The following is a 23,844-nucleotide window of genomic DNA, read 5'->3' on the forward strand; positions in this document are numbered from 1 at the left end:
GAAAATGATTCAGAAGTGCTTTGAAATTTGCACAAACACATCACTTCTCTGCTGGTTACTAAAGAACATGATTTTTGCTCATGTTTAGCACAAGCCTAAAAAAATGCAGTTCCTTTTAAGAGTTGCTTTAATGAGTCAGCATCCATTCTTAATATTTTGAGGAGCTTAGCAGTTCCCTGTAATGTACCCAAGGCTGCTGAATAACTGTTAATTAAATTCAATGAATTAAACCCAATAGTGCTGACTTCCCAGGATGGTATCTAGATGATGGACCTTCTTTCTCTTTTTTTGCCCAGCTTATTAAAATGGTAGTTAGGTTTCTTTTGAAGTCCTGTAGAGCTGGCTACTTAGGAGGGCAGAGAGTTTTCTCTCAATTGTGCCAATACATTCACTGCACATTAATCATGATGACACTATAAACAAATAAAGTCATGAAACCACCTAGCCATTTGTCTGGATTTCCTGGACCTAAGAACTAAGGAAAAATTTCCTAACAGTGAGAACAATCAATTGGTGAAATGGCTTGCCTTCAGAAGTTGTGAGTGCTCCATCACTGTAGGCTTTTAAGAAAAGACTGGACAGCCACTTGTCTGGAATGGTATAGGGCAGGGGTGTCAAACTCCCAGCCCGTGAGCTGGACGCATCATCCAGAAGCCACGCCCACCCCATTGCCGGCAATGGCAAAACTGTCCCGATACGTTGCGCGACGTCACATGACGTCGCGAGTTTGACATCTCTGGTATAGGGTCTCCTGCTTGAGCAGGGGGCTGGACTAGAAGACCTCCAAGGTCCCTTCCAACTCTGTTGTTCTGTTATTCTGTTAGTGAGATCAAAATTGGATAAATCCAACAAAAAATATTAACCATAATCTGACATAACAATATCTTCCAGATGAGAGCTTTGTAAAATTTAGTAATAAAATTTGGTCTAACGAAATGATAGTCATTCAAAGCAGCCCTTACTTCTATTAGGTATTGTTAATGCCCAAATTCATGAAGAGAAGAGCAAGAGTGCACATACTGGTCCTTTCTTTAGACATCAATAGTTTCTTAACACAGTTGTTAAGGAATTTGATGTGCAGAGGTCTCCTTGTGCTACCAAGGAGTTGCACAGACAAGGAAGGGCACTGAGAGCAGTAAAAAGTCACACAAGAATACACTGAGTTATAAAAACAAAAAGTATTTTACTTTTGAGGTGGTGTAAGAACAAAAATGCACAGTCAAAAAATAAACAGTCCAGGTCATAAATAATAGCAACAGTCCAAAGAGTAATCCAAAACTACAAAGTCTTCTTACCAATCGAGAGGTCAATACACAGTTCAAGCTACAACAGTAGTAAACCAACAGCAGAGCAAAAACAGTAGCAGTAGAGATCAGTGAATTCAGAGAGAGAGAGAAGCTACGTTCCTAGCTTCCTCTTATGGCCATGAGAACACTTACACACCCATTGGCCAATTAACATCTTAAAGCCATAGCATTATGGTTAATATATTTTCAACCCAACATTGTAGGCTAGCACCATATGCCTAACAACAGTTGTAAACCGCTAGAACTAAGGATTAAATAAATTCCCCACAGTACTTTGGGTCAGAAAAAATAATGAAGAAAATATCATGAAAAGGTTATCAGACACTTGTTTAGCTTCCTAGTAGAAAATCAATGCCTCTTGTTCATCCCCTGAATTTGAGCCAGAAAAATTATATGCCATGTAGCTACAGAAAAGCATCTACTAGGTATTGTAAATTTTCAAATGTCAACAGTTACCATGTAGCACTTCTTATCATTGGAGCACAGTGGAGAAAAGCCTTGACTAAACTTGGTTTTCATATGCATTATTAATATTTTTGCCTCCAAAGCTCATTTGCTTCATAGAATAAAGCATCATCTAGCTTGGTGGTAGATCCTCTTTGTGAAATTAAGCAAGTCTGTCTAAAGACTCATTCACATTTTAGTATTTTGTTTTTCCAAAATGTGTCCTTTCTACTGGAACATATGGTTAGCTTTTCCCTAACCTTAATGGGCTGTTTATTGTGCTCTGCCTGAAAAGCTTCTTTTACTTTCTCTTCAAGCAATGCTATGCTCCGAGAGTTTTGTTTGCTGCGTCTGCTTTTTATCCTTCTGCATTAGGACTTTAAAAACAAATGTTATTGGCCAACAAACTATGTTTAAAACCATTTTGGTTATTTTTAATGTGTGATACTCTACAATCAAAAGATGCATTGGTACATAATGAGAAACTATTAAAAACCCAATGCAACACATATGTCGGAATGTTTATTTGGCTGCTAACTGAAATCCATAGTATTTGTGTTTTACATTCATTCTTTTTTTTCAGTCTGAAAAAAGTACCACTGATGGTGGGAGGACTATATAACAGTGGTTTCTTTGAACTCATTCCCTGCTTTATTTCGTCTTGTGCATGCATAAAATATGTAAGAACCATATTAAGATTCCATGTTCATGGTTTGTCCATAGGTTTAAGTAGGTATAAAAGAAGAATTTTCAAATAAGTTCAATAAGCCACTTTGATTTTGCATATGTTTTCATCATTTATAAAAAAAATGAACAAGACTGGCGTCTCCTGCTGCTGCCTAAGGACATTAATATTATTGAGAAAAAAGCTGTATATGCTTATTATTGGGGAGTAATAGGTCAAAGCAGGGTTTTTGATAAAGTGGTATAAATTCTGAGTTCAGCTTTGTCCTTGGCCTGAGCAGTGAGAAACTCTGAGCCTTCTCAGACCTCTGCCTTATTAATGCTTCAGCCTTTTTGCAAACAATCTTGTGATAAAGTAAAATTTAGGAGATGAATGCACATTAAGAAATGGTACATAGCTATATAATACATTATGACTAATTGAATATATCTTTTGGGAAGGGCTTGGAATCTTTTGGGAAGTAGCCTCACTAACCATGAAGAAATTCATTTTAGATCATTGAAAAGGAAAACAGGTGCTGACATTTGAAAAATGAAGCTAAAAGGTGTGAGAGAGTGGGTTGAAAGCCAAGGCCTCTTAAAGAGATTTACTTTGAACATAAGGCTATATTTGCTGAAACAGTCATAGTTCATGTTATTGTCATAATAACCTAGGTGTCCAGGCACTCTGGGTGAATGAGAATTCACATATTTACAGTATCTAGAAAAATGTTTAGCTGAAAGTAAAACAAGTCCTCCCACAAGCATTCAACAACCAATAATCAGTCTCCCTTTCCTGCCTGTGAGGTGATTTACTAAGAGACAGGATTTCTTATTTTCATGTTCCTGATTTTTGTTACTATTTCTTAAGAGATTATGAAAAAAAATATAAGAATAGTTTCTTGGTTAGAATAACATTTTTGACCTATAACTAATGAGAAGCGAGTTTTTTTAACTTAGGACTGGAAGAAAAGGTGATGAAATTTAGAATTTCTTTAAATATCATTGACCATGAGAACAACTTTTTTTAAAAAAAAAAAAAGAGTTGAATGATAGGGACAAAACTTTGTTAATGACACAGGAAGGATGCAAGTGGAAGGCTCTTCTGCTCTACATTGTTGTGACAAATTCATTTAATTAAACAATAGATGAAAGTCTCCTGTCCATTTTGTTACCTCTACTCAGCATTTTGTATTCCTTGTACCATAAGAACCAGACTTAGATCTTAAATAAAGAGCAGTTGTTCCAATAAAAATGCTAGCAGGCATGTATAGAAATGAATGTACAGAGTACAACGTTCCCTGTGCTGCCATAATATTAGAAGAACCCATCAGAAAAGTTCACTGTTACACCTAGGAATCTAGAGGCCTCTGGGAATAATTCAGTTATCAGAGATTTGGATTGCCTGATCTGCTACATTCCCTTTTCATACAGCTAAGCCAACTTATTGTTGTACACTTAACGCTGAGAAAAACTGGAAAGGGGTCCTTGGTGCTCTCCGGGGTTGCTTGTTTTCTTGCAGATGTTTCATTATCCAAGCTAGGTAACGTCATCAGTGCTAGTAAGGAGTGCGGTTTGCTGTTAGTTAATATTCTAGTGCAGGGGTCCCCAAACTTGGCCACTTTAAGACTTGTGGACTTCAATTCCTAGAATTCCTCAGCCAGCATGGCTGGCTGAGGAATTCTGGGAATTGAAGTCCACATGTCTTAAAATGTCCAAGTTTGAAGACCCCTGTTCTAGTGGCTTGCCTGTCACTGTTGGTGGGGGTGGCCTTAGAGATTCTTTGGTTGGGCTACTTATTGTTGGCTTCTTTGGCAGTTTCTTGATTGGGGTATTGTTTACTTGATGTTAATCTTGGAATTAATCTATGCTGTTCTGGGTGCTGATTGCTGGTGGAGAGGTGCTTGGGTCTTTTTGTTCCCTTTTGGACTGATTGGATTGTCTCTCTTGCATAGTATATAGATGTTGCTAATGTTTATGTGTCTATTGATGGCTAATTTGTCAGAGTGTCAGGCTTCTAGAAATTTGGATTTGGCTCGGTCTAGGATGTCATATTTTTCCAGTTGAAAGTATGGTTAAGTCTGTCTATATGTTGTAAAATTAAAGAGTTTTCATCATGTCTTATTACTGACCTCATGGGTGCATTCTGCCAGCTCCCTTTTCAAATAGAGATGACTTAAAGGAATGTTTTTACAACTCACATAAAAGAGCTTATAAAGTAATTGCTCACATCTTAGCAGCTGTTGTAGTCAAGTCTAACACATATGAAATACAATGCTACTCAATGTTTTCAGGTTTTGTCCTAAAATAACAATTACCATGTTCTTCATGTGTAAACATAAGTATCAATAGTTGCTCATCATGGTGCTAATTTTGTTTGACATAAGGGTCAGAAAGCAAGACCCTTTGTATAATAGTGTCTCTTTCATCTATCTTTCTGTGTTTCTTCGGTACACAGGCTGAAATCCCACCTAATATTCCTAAGAGCTGTAGTAAGATTCTTGACCTAAGGTCTCTCCTTCAGAGAAATTGTTAGAGCACAACTTGGTCTCACATTTTCTTTTTTGAGCTACACTTCTCTTAAAATTGCAGATAAGAGGACTACAATGTTACAATGACCCAGTGGCCTTTCCTTTATCTTCATTGACTTGTCAGGGTCAACACTTGCTTTTGCAGCTTGGGGTAATTTACTACAGCTGAAAAACAGCCGTGCTACTTTCCACATTAAAGGCCAGCAAGTTCACATCACATGGGAAACAACAAGTTTTTCTCTGTAATTAAAGGCCCATTGAGGTTTCTAACCTTGATCAAGAAATTCTGCTTTACTCTAAGGGTGGAAACATCTGTAATACTAGATTTACATCATTTGCTCATTTCATCTTCTGTTTGCAATTTCTTTCTAAAGTCAGCTTGAATAGGCATACTCTTTTGTTTTGATTTAAGTCTAGTTTTCTAATGATGCATTTTTGCAGTTGCTTCTAATAGGATACATTGGGGGTAGTTTTTCATATTTATAGATAAACATGCCCAACAAAAAGTAAGAACTCATGTTTTTGTATATATATATATTGATTCAGTTCTGTTGTCAGGTATCTGACATTCTATCATATGGAAATGAAAACTTCCACATTTTATGTTATACATATGTCTTTTTCCAGTCCAGTGCTATCCACAGTATTACTAAACACTAGACAACCCATGATCCATTGGGGTATTATTTCAGAGATATTTCCTTAGCAGAGAAAAGCAGATGGGCAGAAAAGCAGTTGGAACAGGAGCAACTTGAATTGAGTTTCCTGGTGGGAAGCAGGGAACATTAGAAGCCTTCCTCCCTCCCTTCCCTTCCTTCCCATCCCTCCCTCCTTCCTTTCTTCCCTCTCTCCCTTTCTTCATTAATTACTATCTTGCTATTCCCTCCTTTCCTCCCTTATTAGAATTCTCCATTTACTTTGCTTGTGAGAAGCTTGTAGGGAGAAAGGTCACTGGGGAAGCCACCAGGAAGTCCAAAGCCAGCAGGCAGGTCAGTAACTGCTGCTGGGTCAGGGAGTGAGTGAGGAGGTGTGAAAGTTTGTGCAAGGATGTGAATTGAGTGAGGGTGCATGAGAGGTGCTATAGGGATTGGGGAGAGTGTCTGGGAGTGCAACACAGGTTGGGTAGGGTACATTGCTGTGTGTTGAAGTGCTGCAGGGTTGCAAAGTATGTGCAGGTGGGCTTCACGGTTTAGGAAGGTGCATGGGGGTGTACAAGAGGTTCCTTAAGGGTTAGGTAGGGCATGCAGGGGTGTGCAAGTCATGCTGCATGGGTCAGAGACAGTGTATGCATGCTGCTTGGGTCACAAAGGATGCATAAGAGGTGCCGCATGGACCTGGGAGGGTCAGGAAGGGTGTGCAGGGTGTGCAAAAGCTGTCCTGTAGATCAGGGAAGGTGCATGGAAATACATGGTCAGGGGAGCCGGTTGGGGTGGGCATGCAGGGGATGGATTTGGAAAGGTGCATGGAGATGTGGAAGAGGTCCTCCAAAGGTCTGAAGGGGCATGCGGTGGGGGCACATGGACAGGAAGGGTGCATGGGTGAGACGTGCTGGGCAGGTCAGGGAAATGCGTGGGTGGGCAGTGAAGGTCAGGGGACACCAACAGAGTGAGAATGCCGTATCAGTTGGGAGGGGTGCACTGGGGTGTGTGAGAGGTGCCACCTGAATCAGGTAAGGTGAGTTCCATGGGGATGTGCGAGAAGTACTGCATAGATTGGGGAAGGTTTAGGGGAGGCAGTGTGGGCCAGGAAGGGTACGTGGGAGTTGCTTCTTCCCTCCTTCCCTTCCCTTCAATTCCCTTCCCAGCAGGTAGGTAAGTGGCTCCTGATGGGTGGGGGAGAGAGTAAGGGATTGCATGAGGATCGAGGAAGCTGTCAGGGAATGTTCAAAATGAAGACCATGTGACCGCAGCTACCTGCAGCAGCACCAAAGCAACAGCAACTCAGCAACATTGAAAGAGCCAGATCTTCCCCTAATTTCATTCCCTTGGGAGTAATGGGTCCTGTTAGTCTGTAAGTTAGCCCTGCTGGGTTATCTTGATTTAATAATTATTGCCCTATACTTCCAATGTTGCCCAATTCAAGATTACAAAGTTAATTTTACTAGTTTATAGATGTTTCCATACTGCCCAGTGAAGGTTCTTTTATACCTTACTAAAAGCTAAAGAAATTTTCATATCTATATTGTAAAGTCCAAGCTTGATTTTTAAAGTGATAAGCCCTTCTGTGGTCAGTAGAAAATTCAGTTTTGAAAGCAATAAAAAGGAGAAGGTAATTTTTCTGTAACAGGATTGTTTCCCCATTGCTGTCTTAGTTAAATTTATAGTCTTTTTGCTGCTGTTTAACTGTAGAAATTGGAAGGAAATACTAAAAGCTTGCAGGTTTTCTTTATATTATAGTATATGATTAAGTTATACTGAAGAAGGCGCAAAGCAGGTGCAAGGGCAAAAAGCCCATTAGAAAGCCAAATCCTCCTCCTAAGCGGATACTAATAGTGCTGAAAAGTTTCTAGTCTATCTGAAATGGACTTTATTCTTAGTCATGCACCAGTGGCAGGTTTGATATTGCTGCCACCAAGTGGTGAATCTATAGATTTGTACATATACAATGTGAAATCACAGTTGCCAGTTCTTTAGCTAGTGTTAGCTTTCATGTTCATCAAGTTCTTCCCAAGAACCTAGGATGTTGTAATGTATTGATGTAGTAAGCATGCAGATCCAAGCAGTCTGGCTTCTTGCAATTGTCAGATGGGAATTTTGTTAATGCACAGATTTTCTAAGTGCTGTCCAACGTTTTTTGATATGGCACTGAGACCCCCATGGCTGGTTTGAGACCTAGTTGAGTTTTCAGATCTTGATACTTTGTGCTATTCTTTTGTCTTCTTTTCTGGTATTCTAGTACCCTGGTATTCCAATTATCAACATTTTCTTCTTGTCAACTGCTATGTGTTATGAGCCAAGATTTTACCTGTATTCAGAAACCCCACAATATTTTAACCTTTTCTATTACTTTTTAAATTTTATATCTCACCAATTTTTAAAAAACCAGTATATGAAAATATTTACAGATGTTCCAGTGAATCATTTCATTCATTTCATTTCATTTTATTAAATTTGTATACCGCCCTTCTCCGAAGGACTCAGGGCGGTGAACAGGGCATATATAAATAGCAAATACAAAAATTAAAAGAGAATTAAACAATTGCCCAGATAAAAAACAGTAACAATATAAAAAACCCATTAAAAACCCTAACGTCCCCCGTCAGGCCAGGCCAGCTTGTTCAAATAAATGGGTCTTCAGACCGCACCGGAAGGAGCGAAGGTCCGGTGCCATCCGGAGGTCAACCGGCAGTTGGTTCCATAGAGCCGGAGCGCCCACAGAGAAGGCCCTCCCCCTGGAGGCCACCAGCCGACATTCTCTGACCAGAGGCATCCTGAGGAGGCCCTCTCTGTGGGAACGCACAGGGCGGAGGGAAGTTGACGCCGGCAGCAGGTGGTCCCCGAGGTACCCCGGACCCATGCCATGTAAGGACTTAAAGACCATAACCAAAACCTTGAATCTCACCCGGAAGACAACTGGTAACCAATGCAGCTCGCAGAGCAAAGGTGTCATTTTGGCAGCTCTGTTATGTCATTTATAATCAATTTGTACGATGTTCTTGCAGTTTCTTCTGCCTTTTTGCACAAGCTACATACCGAATCATTTGATGATTTTTTCAGTTCTGGCTTTTGACTACATTAGATTGAATAATTCAAATAGCTTGCTCTTGAGCAGCTGAAATCAAGCCTTCAGTTCCTTTTTTTTAAGGTTCCAGTTGTAACCCACTGTCAGATATTATATTTATCCACTTTCCCCTTGATATTTTAACTTCCTATTTTTAACTTGCATCAATGCTTGTTCTTGGCTGGTTTTTTTACATGTAATCAGCTAATGCACTTTTCTACTTTGACAGTTCATTTGACCTGAAGTAAACCTCTGCCCTCTTTTCTGAAGAGCAGGTATAATGTATCAATATCACTGCAGGGATGCAATGCATACTGTGAATAGTCATCAGCTTTCTTGTTTTTCAGTTTAGAATGCTCAGTTCAGCTTAAAGGTAAAGGTAAAGGTTCCCCTGCATATGCGTGCTAGTCGTTTCCGACTCTAGGGGCCGGTGCTCATCTCCGTTTCAAAGCTGAAGAGCCAGCGCTTGTCCGAGGACATCTCCGTGGTCATGTGGCCGGCATGACTAGATGCCAAAGGCACACGGAACGCTGTTACCTTCCCACCGTAGTGGTCCCTATTTTTCTACTTGCATTTTTACGTGCTTTCAAACTGCTAGGTTGGCAGAAGCTGGGATGAGTAACAGCTTACGTCCAGGTAAATCCAGCGGCATATCGTATAAGGGTATTACCCAGTTCAAATGAACATTTGAAGCTATGAGCAAACTATTCCTTTTGTTGAACTTTTCTTTTCTTATCACCATACACCTCTATTCTGAATTTATACCTTCCCATTAATTTATAGATGCAATTAACGGGAAGATACTATATTTCCAGGAAAATAGCAGAAGTGATGATGACAGGCAACATACTGAATTTTATAAGAACAATTTTAAAACCAAGAATATTTATAAATAGTGGTTGTATAGTATTATATGCATTTGAATCATTTGGTTTCAGTATGGGTTACAATTATCAACATGGTTAATGGAAATACAACTCTAATATGAAGCTGCGGTCTTACATGTATCATGAATTAGAAAAAATGCTTTGGACTTCAGCAAGTATTTAGCCCTCTACTATTAGTGGGTCAAAGGCTTGGAGATGATGTGGAATGTATAAAAACATACTATAAATGGAGCCTTGCACCCAAACCCTTCAAGTCTGATCAAGCCACCTGATCAAATGAGATTAAGTTGTTTAAATTATTCTTAAAGGTGAATAAATGTGGGGTTGTAATTTGTACACAACATTTCATTTTATTGCATTATAAAACATGGGAGAATTAATGGTAGCCCAAGCCATATTTTAAAAACAATTCTCTTGACTTGGAATGTGGGTTTTTTCCTGCTAATGTTTATGTTGGCAAAATAGCATTATCTACATGAAGGAGGTGTCAGAAAATTCCATGGACTCTTGAAGTTTGCACAGTGGCGTAGCGTGGGGGGTGCAGGGGGGGCCAGCCGCACCAGCCGCAACATCTGGGGGGGCGCGCTCGTACTGAGCTGCTCAGGGAGCCCCAAGGGCTGCACAGAGTTGGCTTGGCTCCGCTCTCGAGCTGCTCTTTCTTGCAAAGCGAAATGAGTCCGGCAGGTGAGATGGGCGGCCACATAAACTGAATAAAATAAATAGAAGCGGCCAACTCTCCGTCCAGGCTCAGGCCAACTGCAAGTGCCCCGCAGGCGCCCTGGCAGGTTTGGCCGAGCGAAGACGGACCCGCTGGCCGGCCGGCCTAGCTTCGTGCGCATGCGTGGCTTTATTTAGCGGGGCTCATGTGCGAGCTTGAATGCAGCGACTCTTGCAGGTCGGAGCCCCGCCCAGCCACCCTCGAGAGGGACCCGGAAGCATCCCGCATGCGCGCGACTCTTCTTGGAAAGTCTACGCCGCTGCGGGGCGCGTCTTTTCAGCAGTGCCGTGACGTCACCGCCCGCCCCTCTATTTCCGCTTCCGGTTGCCTTGCCCCGGGTGCTGACAACCCACACTACGCCACTGAGTTTGCAGAATGCAAATTAAATGGACATCTGTATATCCACACCAGTCATAGGTGAGAAAGTCATGAAGATTGAAAACTGAGTGGATAGGAATGGAGAATTCTAGAGATGGCTTGTGAGGAGTACCGAACAGAAGAATTCTAATTCTACAGCATCTTGTTACGGGTCCTGCTTATATAATATGCTATTATTTTAAATCATCATCACCACTATTCTCTGAGTATCTACCGAAGCTGAAGCTTCTTGAATATCACAAGGAAAATATCTTCTTTGCAAATTAAATAGCAACTGCTCAGTCTCTGAAAACTTAAGGCAGAGGAAGACACTTTAAAAGAGATAATCATACAACTTAGGTCTAAATTTATATTACATCAATTGGCGAAGCACCCAACTAATGATCAGCAGGACCTAAAAGTTGTAAGTGAACTTCTCTTTATTTAATCAGGAATAGAACTCAACACAATGTTGTTTCCAAATAATACCCGTGTTAGTTTGGAGGAAAGGTAAAAGGGTGATAGGTAGAGATGGCAGGGAAAACTACTCCCCATAGAAACCAGGAAGAATTCTAACTTGGACTTAGCTCACAAAGTGACGTCTTCCAATTTATTTATTTGGTTGGTTGGTTGGTTGGTTGGTTAGTTAGTTACAAGTAACTCAAGGGGGTGAACATATCTAACACACCTTCCTCCTAATTTCCTCACAACAACAACCCTATCAGGTGGATTGGGCTAAAAGAGGCTGACTGGCCCAAAGTCACCCAGCTGGCTTTCATAGCTAGGATGGGACTTGAATTCATGATCTCCTGCTTTCTAGCCTGGTCCTTTAATCACTAGACCAAACTGAATCAGAATATCCAATGGATATCAGTTCAGTGAAAATGGACTCCAATCTAAATTACCTGAGCCCAAAGGTTTGTGTTTGCTGCTGTGTCTTTGGATGAAGATGGTGGTGAAGGAAACTACAGAATGAACCATAACCGCAGATGAAAAGCAAATTGGGGAGCATGGCTACCGTAATGTGGAAACATGGAATTTACATCATATGGAGCATCACACACACATAAGCAAGAGGATGTCTCTCTAGGCAAGCAGTTTGCAGCAGACATTATTGACAAGAGCCTTTTCATTCCAGTTAGACAGAAACAATGGACCTTCCCCTTTTTTTAAAAAAAAAAAGTTGTGAAATAATTGAAAGGAGCAAATAGCAAAATCCCAAAGTTATAAAATAAACACTCCTCAAACCAGAGTACACACTTAAATTCCCTCTCTGAAGTGATATTTCCTCAGACCCATAGATTGTTCTCAGTTTGATGATGTTATGTGTAGTACAGAAAGTACAGTACATGCACAAAGTTATTCAATACATTTATTTTAATTATCTCAGAAATTCTGTCAATCAAGCTTTAGACTATTGTCTTTTTTTCTACCCCAAAGAGAACATGTTTCATTCTTCTTTACTCTCTTCCCTGAAGTTCTGACATTATATTTTTTTTTTACTTTTTATTGTCATTTTTTTGCCAGATGAAGATATGAGAGTTCTCAGCAGAAAGAATACCATGGTTGACAAATCAAGAAATGAGTGTCTCTTTTGGTTATTTCCATTAAATGGATATCATGTTTATTCTGCTTACTGGAATTTGATCATTTCAGTCAGAGGATCATACTGTTTACTATTCAGGACACAAAAAATACTATTGCTTTCATAGTTATCAAGGATATAGCAAGAATAGTACAAAGGTACATTGCAGCCAGTGATTGAATAGATCAATTAAATTTCACAGATACAATGATCCAAGTTTATGATCCAACCACTGCCAGAAGAGCAGGCTGACAAGTTTCATAGTCAATCTGAAACCAACAGAACATTGAAACAAGATATAATCTTTCCAAAGGTATTCCTCAACTTACAACAATTCGTTTAGTGATCATTTGAAGTTACAATGGCATATTTCACACTTATGACGGTTGCAGAACCCCCATGGTCATGTGATCAAAATTCAGATGTTTGGCAACTGACTCATATTTATGACAGCTGCAATGTTCCAGGGTCACGTGATCGCCTTTTGCGACCTTGACGAGCAAAGTCAATGAAGAAGCCAGATTCACTTAACCGTGTTACTAACTTAACAACCGCAGTGATTCATTTAACAACTGTGGCAAGAAAGGTTGTAAAATGGGGCAAAACCTACTTAACAAATGTTTCACTTAGCAACAGAAATTTGGGGCTCAATTGTAGTCATAAGTCAAGGACTACCTGTAGTTGGGGGTTTGAATGACAAAATTGGAAATACTAAGGAGAAAAAAGTTAGAATGTTTGTCCTAGGAAACAGAAATGAAGCAGAATGTTTTACAAGTTTGCGCCAATCCAATGATTTCTTCCTTCCTAATAAAGTTTACAAACAATTGTAAATGGATATAACCAGACAGACTATGCAGAAATGAAACTGACTATATTGTTGGTACAGGGAAGGGAAAAATTTCAACTATAACAGCAAAGAATTGCCCAGGGCTATGAACTGTTCATATGCAAGTTCCAAGTCAAGCTAAAATGGAAGGACAAAGCTAACCAGTTTCCATGATGTGCTCTTGAGCATATAGCCTCCATGTTTAAGGAAAACTACAGGAAATGCTTTGAAAACCTGAACCTGGGTCTGGGATATCAAAAGATTGAGACAAGGTTTCATAAGCACTTCTTATTTATTCAGTGTATATGTTAAATAAATATTGAGGGGGACTGGTTTATAAAACTATGTAGTTTTAAAAACAAAGAAGATAATCCAATAGCTTATGCTATAGTGACACAATTCTGATGGCTGAAAATGCAAATGATCTACAAGCTGCAATCATAAAACTCAAAAAGCACAGTGAAAAAATATGATTGAAGAAGACCAAGCTAATGACAACAAGTGCATCAATCAATCTTAGAACTGACAATTCATGATACTGAAATGGTAGAAAATTTCTGCCTTTTAAAGTTGACTATGGAAGACTAAAGGAACCAACAATCAATGCTGCAGACTAGTACTTGGTTGGATGAGCAATGAAGGCTTGGAAAAGACAATCAAATATTGTGATGTGTCTGAACTGTGCAAATAATGGTTTTGCCTGTGATATTCTATCGCAATGAAAGTTCAACTTTGAAGAAGTAGGATATTGATGTTTCTGAATGCTGAATTGGAGAGGACGCCTAAAAATACCAAGGTAGCTAAAGAAACAAACGGCACATCAAACAAATCAGTCTACAGTTCTCATCCAAGATACAAAAGACTAGGCTCAAATTATCACATTTTGTACACCTTACACAAATATAATCTGTAATGCTGTGAAAGGTGGAAGGGAAAAGATGACAGAAGCAAGGGGAATGGTTACAGCAGCAAGGGAGGTAGCATTGGAAGACCTGCAGTGGCAGATTGGAGATAACTGTGAGAGGGATCTTGGAGTCCTAGTGGACAATCACTTAAATATGACCCAGCGGTGTACTGCAGCTGGCAAAAAAGCCAACACAGTGCTAGGCTGCATTAATAGAGGTATAGAATCAAGAAGTGTTAATACCACTTTACAATGCCTTGGTAAGGCCACACTTGGAATACTGCATCCAGTTTTGGTCACCATGATGTAAAAAAAGATGTTGAGACTCTTGAAAGAGTAGAGAGAAGAGCAACAAAGATGATTAGGGGACTGGAGGCTAAAACGTACAAGGAATGATTGCTGGAATTGGGTACAGTATGTCTAGTTTAATGAAAAGAAGGACAAGCAGTGTTCCAATATCTCAGGGGTTGCCACAAAGAAGAGAGAATCAAGCTATTCTCCAAAGACCTGAAGGTAGGACAAGAAGCAACAGATGGAAACTAACCAAAGAGAGAAGCAACCTAGAACTAAGGAGAAATTTCCTGACAGTTAGAACAATTAATCAGTGGAGCATTCTGCCTGAATGGTATAGGGTTTTCTGCCTGAGCAGGGGGTTGGACTAGATGACCTCCAAGGTCCCTTCCAACATCATCGTTGTTGTCGTCATCATCATCATCATCATCATTCATCCTGGGAAGGTCTGTGTGGTTACTAAGCATCAAAACTGATGTAATGAAATTTAATTAATCTTATCTGAAACAAATACAAGTTCATACAAGTTTTTTCATATTCTGCAATGCTGTTCCACTTTTAAAATATAGCAAAGTTTTTATTAAAATGCATGTTATACAAATGTGTATTAGACGAATTTTGTTTCCTTTTTAAAAAATACATGCTCCAGATTACTATAATAGGAAGACATTTGCGAAGGAACAATGCAAAATGTATAAGGATTGGAACTATCTAATAAGGCTACCCTTAAAATGCTTCAATCAAATACATCACTGTTTATGTGATTATGGAATCTATTTCAGAAATTCAAGGCCACAAAACTGGATTTAATGCCATTAGAAAAATAAAGGATGTCTCAGGCTCAATCTTAAGTCACAACATATTCATGAATATTAGATGCTGACAAAAGCATGAAAAGAAAGTGGTTATTTTCAAAGCCGTATTTCTGAGGTTTCATATATGATGAATACTGTTAGCAATACAATTATATAGATGGAAATAATCTGACACACACACCAGATGCTAGTCTTAATTTTTTCCTCATTTGCCTCCTGACAATTCATTATATATATATATATATATATATATATATATATATATATATATATATATATATATATATATATATATATACAATACACACATTTGTGATAGACGAAACATTTTCCCCCTAAATAGAACTCAGAGGAACCCTTCATTTTTACACCAGACAGATTCATGAGTGTTCACGAGTCTTTCAAGAAACCCTGAAGTAGAATTCATCCATTAATAATGTTATACGAAATTTGTTATAAAATTAAAGCTGCCTCTCAGGAGCTATGTTTTCCAGAGGCAAAGAAGGAGAGGCACCATTTTACCTCTTTCCAGACCACTGCATGGCCCCATTTGAATATTAAGGTAGCAGTTCTTGAGGACTTCCTTGGGTAAAAAGATACAATAGGGTTGGGCCTGGTTAGTACTTGTACTGGAGATTGTTATCACTACAGATTAATCTACAACTTGGAAAACATTGTCTAGAAGGCAATGACAAATAACTTTCAAGGCTCCTTATCATTCTTGACATTGACATGCAAACATGCAAATGGCCTCTTCTCGAATTCTGGGTTCCTTAGATCAAGGCTTTTCAACCAGTGGTACGGGTACCACCTGTGATACATTGGCACCTGGCAGGAGGTACACAACCATCCTAGAAAAGTGGTAGCGGAGGAGGCGAATGAGCTGAACCAGTGGCAGCACCGCACAAGCCTGAGCGAGAGATGGCTGGAGCTGCAGGGCTGTCAGGGCTCAGTGGAAGCACCAGGATCAGCGCCAGGCTCCAGCTGGAGCTCGGCGCTGATCCCAGCATATCTGCTGAGCTGAGAAGAAGCACCGATCAGCTGGAATGTTGCAGCATCTCCAGGGTCTTATGATTTACGTTCAAATGCTTGGCAGCTGATTCATATTTATGACGGACACAGTCCCAGGGTCATGTGAAGTGACCAAAACTTGCTGCAACCACCCAGCAGAGGGGGGGAGAATAAAAAACAACCCCCCACCCCCGCTGCCAATCCTCAACAGAAATGCTCACAACAATGAAAACCTCCAACAGGAGGAAGAGCGCCTCTGGGCAGGCAGGCAGGTGTTTTGCTCAGCTGTGGCTTGGGGGGCACTTTTTCAGTGCCATTGTAACTTTGAACAGTCACTAAGTGAACTGGTGTAAGTTGAGGACTACCTGTACTTCATCACTTTTTTCCTGGTTTTTTTTGGGGGGGGGGTGTCATCAAGTTTTTGACACCTTGCTAGGCGACTGGTGGTACTCGGATGTTGCCATATCCTAAAAGTGGTACAATGGGTGAAAAGGTTGAAAAGCCCTGCCTTAGATACTTCTCCCAACAGTCTTCATAGACTCAGCTACCTCTGACAGTGGGAAACCTTGTAGATGGAGACTACACAAACACATTTATCTATCTTGGAACTACTCAGTTATTTAAAGGAATCTATATATTTTCTTTTCTCTTTTTTTGCCTTTCATTTTCTTCTGCAGGATTATCATTGGAAGAAATGAAGGAAAAAGAAGGATAAGGAAATCTGCAAAAATTTACAGATCTGGACCAGCCCTTCTTTCTATGACATGTGTGATTAAAACATTTTATTAACTGCCATATATAGCAGAAATACCCATCCCAGTTGGAAGAAGGCATGGATAGGGCAGCAACTTATACAGAGTTCTTCAGGTTCCTTTTTTCAAATAACATTCATTTCTTTCTTTATTCTGGCCTTTAGAATCTCCTTTCATGTACATAGTAGAACACCACTGTAAAATTACCATGACAAACACAGATATTGTTCATAAAGTGGAAAGGAATTTATAGCCTGTTTCATCAATTCCTACACATTTAAGTTAACATGTGCAGTTAACATATGCAGTTAACAGGCCTTGAAACAGGTGATTTACTTTTTCCAGGTATTTACAATCAAAACTAGCTATTGTATGTATGATGCATGCAACAGTATTCGCAATCACATTAACGAGGTCTCACAGGACAAATTTAAGTAAAAATCATTGAAAAAATTGAAGCTGAGCAGGAAAGGGAGCCTGAAGTTTATATTTACTACTCAATTAAGTGTCTGATGAAATAACACTCTGAAGAGAAAATTTAAGTAGGCAGAAAATTAAGTTTTTCTTAGCTGGTCTGATCTGGATTGTGTGTGGGGGGAGGGGATGGTTTATCCTCAAATGGTCGTTCAAGCAGAGATTTCTTCCATTACCATTTCCTGATTGTCTTGAGTATTTGCACATTCTTCCCTCTTGAGATGTATTTTCCAGTATTATGCTAACCAGTCAAGATTTGCAGTCTGACCTAAGGAAAAAGAGAACTTTAATTTATTTTTTTAACTTATTGTAATTGGGTTTTTAATCAGAGTTATAGGGGTTTTAGATTTTAATTAAGGAAAATTTAATCTATTTTAATTGCTATTAATTTTTGTATTGTAATGTTGTTTTAATTGCCTTGTGAACCGCCCTGGGTCCTACGGGAGAAGGGCGGTATATAAGTTTAATAAATATAAATATAATATAAATATAAACTTTCACTGAATCTATTTACGATGGGATATGAAGCCAAAAGAAGTAAAAGACAACAGAAAAAGGGACCCTACAACTGCAATAATTATGTCTGTAGATCTAAGTCTGTACAACTGACCATAAACTGTATCTCTTTCTCATCACTAACTCTATAAATGGTGCTCCAAGGATATTTATATTAAACTTATTCCTGGGTTCACTAACTCTCTAAGGGTTACCCTTACGTATATCCCCATATCCCACCCACCCACCCACCCCAAAAAAACATATAAGGCAGAATTGTGGCATCAGAAAAGCAATGTAGATATACCCAGCTTTCAACAGATCCCCTTATCTTCAGCAAGACAAAATGAAGTCTTAGCATTGTGCAAATCTATATTGGACTGAGATATTACTTATTATTATTTTTTTCAACACTGCCAGGTTTTTTCCCCATATCAGATCTGAAAGAAAGAATTCATATTGAAATGCAACAGTGTGGTGTGAACATCATCATAAATGTGGGAAAAGCAATTCCAGACAGGAAAAAAAAAGCTGTTGTGGAAGGAATTAGTGACTCCATCCTCAAGAGTTTTGTTTGCAGACAGCACAGGCACACAGATGGATATCAACTTTTTTTTTCTTTATCAGCAAAAGAAAAACACCATCTGGGTTCTGTTTTCTCACATCACTCGCTCCTTACCATGATTCTGTGACTAGTCATGAAACTCATGAATAAAGAGTTTAAAAACTGGAAGAAATATCAAACAGCCTCTTGTCCCTTTCCCTCCTCTGCCCCTTCCTTTGCTGGCTTTGGAAGAAGTGATGGATACTCATTAAACTCATCTCCCTGTTTATGGACATATGAATTAATTATTTGTTAGTGGAAGTGTTACATTATTAACTGGTCTCTTTGATAGACACTTTGCTGATAAAAAAAACGTCCTCATTTTTGCATTTTCTGATTCTTGCATCATATTATTTGTTTTAAGGTGACCACTTGGGAGAAACTAGTAAAGTACAGAGAGTCTTTTAAGCTTTTCTGTGAGATAGTTTTGTTTTGTTTTCTTTTGTTTTGTGTGGCCAAATAATAACTCAATGATTAGATTCAGAAAATCAGTTTCATTCAATTACTTAAGTAACCTGATTTCCTTTGGATGCCTAAATCAAATTGATGAAGCAATTTGAAGGCTTTTCATTTCCAATTGTATTCAGAAAGTCAATCAGACTGTCTGTGAACTGACTCTGACTGGAACCTTTATACAGACCTAGTTGAAATACATCCTGTAATTACTGTTTTGTATGTGAATAACAGCCAACGATAGTAGTTTGGCAATTTCTACTGTGTAAATGCTGCTTATTTTATTACAAATGTTGCAGTGATGGACAATGTATCTCACAAACATACTTTCAGTATCTTAAGATTCATACATTTTAGGACTATAACTGCCAAAAGGCACTTAAAACATTATTCACTCACCTGAAACTTAATCTGAAGCCATTTGATAATCCAAATATTCTACTGCAAGAAATGTGTTGATTGTATTGTTACATTTTAACCTGTTTCCCATTGTGTGATGTAAAAGTTCTATTAAAATGACAGAATCTAAACCCCAATAAAAATGAAGGTGAAAAGAGCATGCACAAAGAAAAAGAGTTTCTTCTCAAAATGAAACTTATATTTTAACACAAAGGCCATGTTATGTTAATCAGAGTTAAGATAAAGTGGAGATTTTGAGTGGTGGGAAAATGTCTTTTCCAGAAGGAATGAACATTCAACCTCCATAGGAAGGAACTCTTATTTAAACAAACTGAATATTAATGCATTAGATTGCACTCATTGTCAAATATTTTATGAGCATTACTAAATTATTTAGTATCAACTACTGAATTATTACCTAATTGCAGAACATTTGATCCGAATGTCTGATGAAGAAGTACTTTTAATAAATGTGGAAGCTCAAACTGCTATGGTATATCACTTCATGTGCTTTTTAATGGCTGCTCTTTAATTCTGGAGGTTAAGTGGTCACCAAGATTTTACTTACTTGAAAGAGATGTACGAACTATTCCAAGCTTGAAACAATTCAGGCTAAAACTGGCTATTTGAGTTTATTTATTTAATTTATTTATTTATTTAATTTAATTTGTATACCGCCCTTCTCCCGAAGGACTCAGGGTGGTGAACAGGGCAATAAATACCAAAATACCAGAAGTCAGAAACAGAACTTGGTCATTCTGAATGGCATCACTTTGAATGTTCTAACTGGCCCAGATGCTGCAGTTATTAGTTTCATGGCTTGTGACTAAATTGGGGCGCACTGCTTCATTGGCAATTCTTGTGGAAATGGACTCATAGCTTTATGAGGTTTTGGAAATAGAACTGTCCCCAGATTCTGAGCACAAGTAAGGAGGCCCATTTTGACACCCACCCAAAAGAATGGAGAATCTCTTATCAGGAAAGTCTCCCTACCTGGATTCTCAAAAGAGAAAATAAGTTATTTTTCTTTGTCCTGTAATGTGTTGGACAATCTCTTTCAAAATCCTATTAACAAAGGAGGTCTGGGTTCAGAAGTGAGAAAGGCCCCTTCTAATAGATTCTAAACCAGGGGTCCCCAACCACTGGTCCCTGGACCAGCACCAGTCCATGGCATTCCAGCAACCGAGCCACACAAACAAGAGAAGCCCCATCTCTGGGATGCGGGCAATATGTAAAACCATGCACTCTCTGATCCACAGAAAATCCTTTCTCCACAGCATCGGTCCCTGGTGCCCAAAAGGTTGGGGACCTCTGTTCTTAACTATTGGCTCACTGGTTTTCTTCTTACTACAGATGGGTGGTCAGCAAGGATTGCCTTTCTTGCAGTTTGAAATTCCAATATTCTAAGTTTGTTCCAACAGGTCATGGAACACTTAAGCTGTTCTGAATTTTCTCCCGTGAGATCTCAGGCAACACAAAATGTTTTGCTAGAATACTTGAAGGAAGACTCTTTGTTCCAGGCTCAAATTAAAACACATGTTCCATTTTACCCCCTATGGAATTAAATTACTGTTGATATTATCTGGTCATTCTTAAATTCTTGAAATTTCTCTGCAGGGAGGGATTTCCCTGGAATAAATCTAACCACAAATCATGGAAAAAATGGCAAACTCAAAATTAAACAAAAATATGGTTTATTTTACACAAATGAAGAGTCAAGGTGATAAAACTGAGGAGGAAAAGAAGCAGAAAGAAAGACACCAATAAAGTAAATAAAGGAAAAGTAGATTCATTCTCACAATCATAATAACTCACTGCATTCATAAAACACAAGTTACTCTCCAGTCAAAAAGGCACTTTGCAGATGATCTTCCTGTTTCAATGCAAGATTTATATTTATATAATACATAAGAAAAAGAATAGTTTCTATAAATAGCTTTAAAAGACTATTTTCCTCTTGATGGTTCAAAACTATAAAGGAAGCAAAGTAAAAATATAGAAATTATGAGTTCAATCTGTACAGTTCTGTTTTCATTTTTGTATTCTGATCTTTATATTTAAAGCTGGATGATTTTAATAAGGTTACAATTGATACTCAGGAGTATAAAAAAAATGGGGCAACAAAGGCCTCATTCACGGCAGGACTGCACAACATTAGACCTAATGCAGAATATCTAGTTTGTCCTGTTGATTGCCAGATAACTGTTCTTGTCTCTTACACAAGAACTGTATCAAAAAACAGATACTCTAGCATGCACGGCTAACTGGAAATTTAGCTTAATAGATCACCATCTCTTCAAGCCTTATACTGATCAATATATTTTTGCCTGCACTAACATGATACAGTGACTATAAAACAAGAATTTTCATGTTTTTCTTCTGGAAATCAGATTTGCCAATACAATCTGCAGCATTACAAATTTTTGGAACCATTATTCCATCCATGTTTAAAAATTTAAATGTGCTTTACTTTTAAGCAAGGAAGTTTGCAAGAATGTATTTTTAATGCATCCTACAAATGCTTTGTTTATCAAATTATAGTAAACCCTGGTTTGCATCCTGTGAATTGAAAATGTTCCAGGGAGGCAAGCAAACTCTGTGTTAATTCAAGGAATATCCCAAGCAGCCCTGGCAATCCTTTAAATTTCTATATGTAAGAATACAAATTTTGTGGAAAGTGTCCCTCAATTATTTGGAGGGAAGGGAAACCTTTAGAAATAATTAAATAATTGGTATACTTGGAAGTCACGTAGATAAGATGCCAATTATAATTCAATTAGTATGCTCATTAAAATCATATTAAAGTTGCGTAAAAACCACAATTCAGTATTTTTTTTAAAAAGAGAACTATTGATCAAGAATATACAGTACGTAGTATTTTTTTAGTAACTGAACATTCAACTTATTCATCTCATTTGAAAGAAGGTCAAGGTGGTGCAAAAGAATATTTTACTATATATACTTCAAAACAAACTAACCTGTGACCGAGCTAGGTTCTTATGCCCATGTAAAGGATATAATAAAAGGGCTATTCTAAAAAAAAACTAGTAGGAAATTAGACCAGCATGCAGGTATTCTCTAAGCATTACTTGACATCACATAATAAGGCAACGCCACGTAATATCCAATGTTCAGGTGGCTGGGTGGTCCGTAGGTCCACTGCAGTAATGTAATTCAGATCTGTCCGAAGTGGTTTTTTGTAGATTGGACATGAGTACAGGCGTGGATCTTTTGAGGCTAAGAAGAGACAAACAAGGAAAGTTCATTTTTATAAAGTTGTCAAGAAACTCAAATAAAATTTCAATTAGCTTAAATCAAAATATTAAAAAAGTTTAAACATATAAATTATCAGATCTTAGTGTAGCCAAGGATAAATTGTGAAAACCACTTATGAAAAGACATTTAGGAAGACAAAAGGAACTAAGGAACGTTTTTGATAAATTGACATACAGAATAAGAGAAAAAAGCTTCCTGAAAGACTTGGAGCAGAACATTATATATTAGGAACCTTAATACAGAGGTACCCAACCTTGGCAACTTTCAAGACTTGTGGACTTCAACTCCCAGAATTCCTCAGCCAGCAAAAGCTTAAAGTTGCCAAGGTTGGAGACCCCTGCCTTAATATACTGCACCAAATTATCACATACAGCATCTTTGCCTGTTACAAGCAAGTGAAAGGGCTTAGCAATGGCAAGAAATGCTTTCCGATGTGTTGATTTCCTTAGTGAATAAGCAATAAAATATACATAAAAGTGTTTTTAAAAGTATTGCCCAGCTATATTTTAATCGAAAGGTTTGAGTGACTAAAAAAGGGTTTAAACCTCCATATCGCTCCCTCCACCACTTCAACAGTTTCGCTTCACAGGGAAGAAAGCATCAGACAATAACCTTAACACTCTGGGGAAACAGACAGAAAAGCAGATGCTCCTCCAGGAAATTGTACATCAAAGCAGATGGGAGTTTAAAAATTAAAAGCAGCATGTTGAATTGGGTCCAGCATATAACGCATAGGCGTAATATGTTTTTCAAGTAGCTTAACTCTAGTCAGCCTTTCAGGATAATTAGAATTTCTAGGCCATTTAAAAAAAGAAACATTTATACAGCAATACAGTAATTCAATTGAGAGCGCACCAGAATGTGGATAATTATTGCCAGATATCTTTGTCCAGGAAGGTTAATTATCAGTGTTATCAGACCAAGGGCCCATCCATATTGCAGTGGTAATATGCTTCCAGTGATGGGAGAGAAGGGTTCCAACAGAAAAAAAATGCCATTTTCCAACCTATCTTTTATCACCCCTCTGAGAGGCCAATAATTTTGCTGCCCTCAAAGAAAGTAATATGGGTTACTTTTAGGGCAGGAATTGGTTTTACTCTTCCAACCCAGATAAATAATAAATAATCCAGAGATTCCTCCTCAACACACTGGATTGTCAGGCATGTGGTCTTCTGTCACAATAGCTGGGAAAACACTACTTTCTGCCAGAACTCAATGAACTGACCTAAGAGATAGAAGCCAACTAGTCCATTATTAAGTAATTGAAATGTTATGTCTATGGAGATTCTCAGTCATCCAGGTCATGGTTGTCCCAAAGCTGATTTTACAAAA

At 38.5% G+C, this 23,844-nt stretch overlaps 1 protein-coding gene across 1 annotated transcript in view; it reads right to left on the minus strand.

Annotated features, from left to right (window-relative positions):
• Positions 1 to 22,254: 22,254 nt before the first annotated feature.
• Positions 22,255 to 23,844, minus strand: part of DNAH5 (dynein axonemal heavy chain 5) — a gene marked incomplete at its 5' end in the record, with an annotated part of 162,574 nt that continues 160,984 nt past the window's right edge. The window contains one exon of the mRNA XM_083360300.1: positions 22,255 to 22,473. Coding sequence (XP_083216426.1) covers positions 22,322 to 22,473 — 152 coding nt within the window. The 3' untranslated portion in view covers positions 22,255 to 22,321. The remainder of the gene's footprint in view (positions 22,474 to 23,844) is intronic.

The sequence above is a fragment of the Vipera ursinii genome, assembly GCF_947247035.1.
Source record: "Vipera ursinii genome assembly, chromosome: 3".
NCBI classification, from domain to species: domain Eukaryota; kingdom Metazoa; phylum Chordata; class Lepidosauria; order Squamata; family Viperidae; genus Vipera; species Vipera ursinii.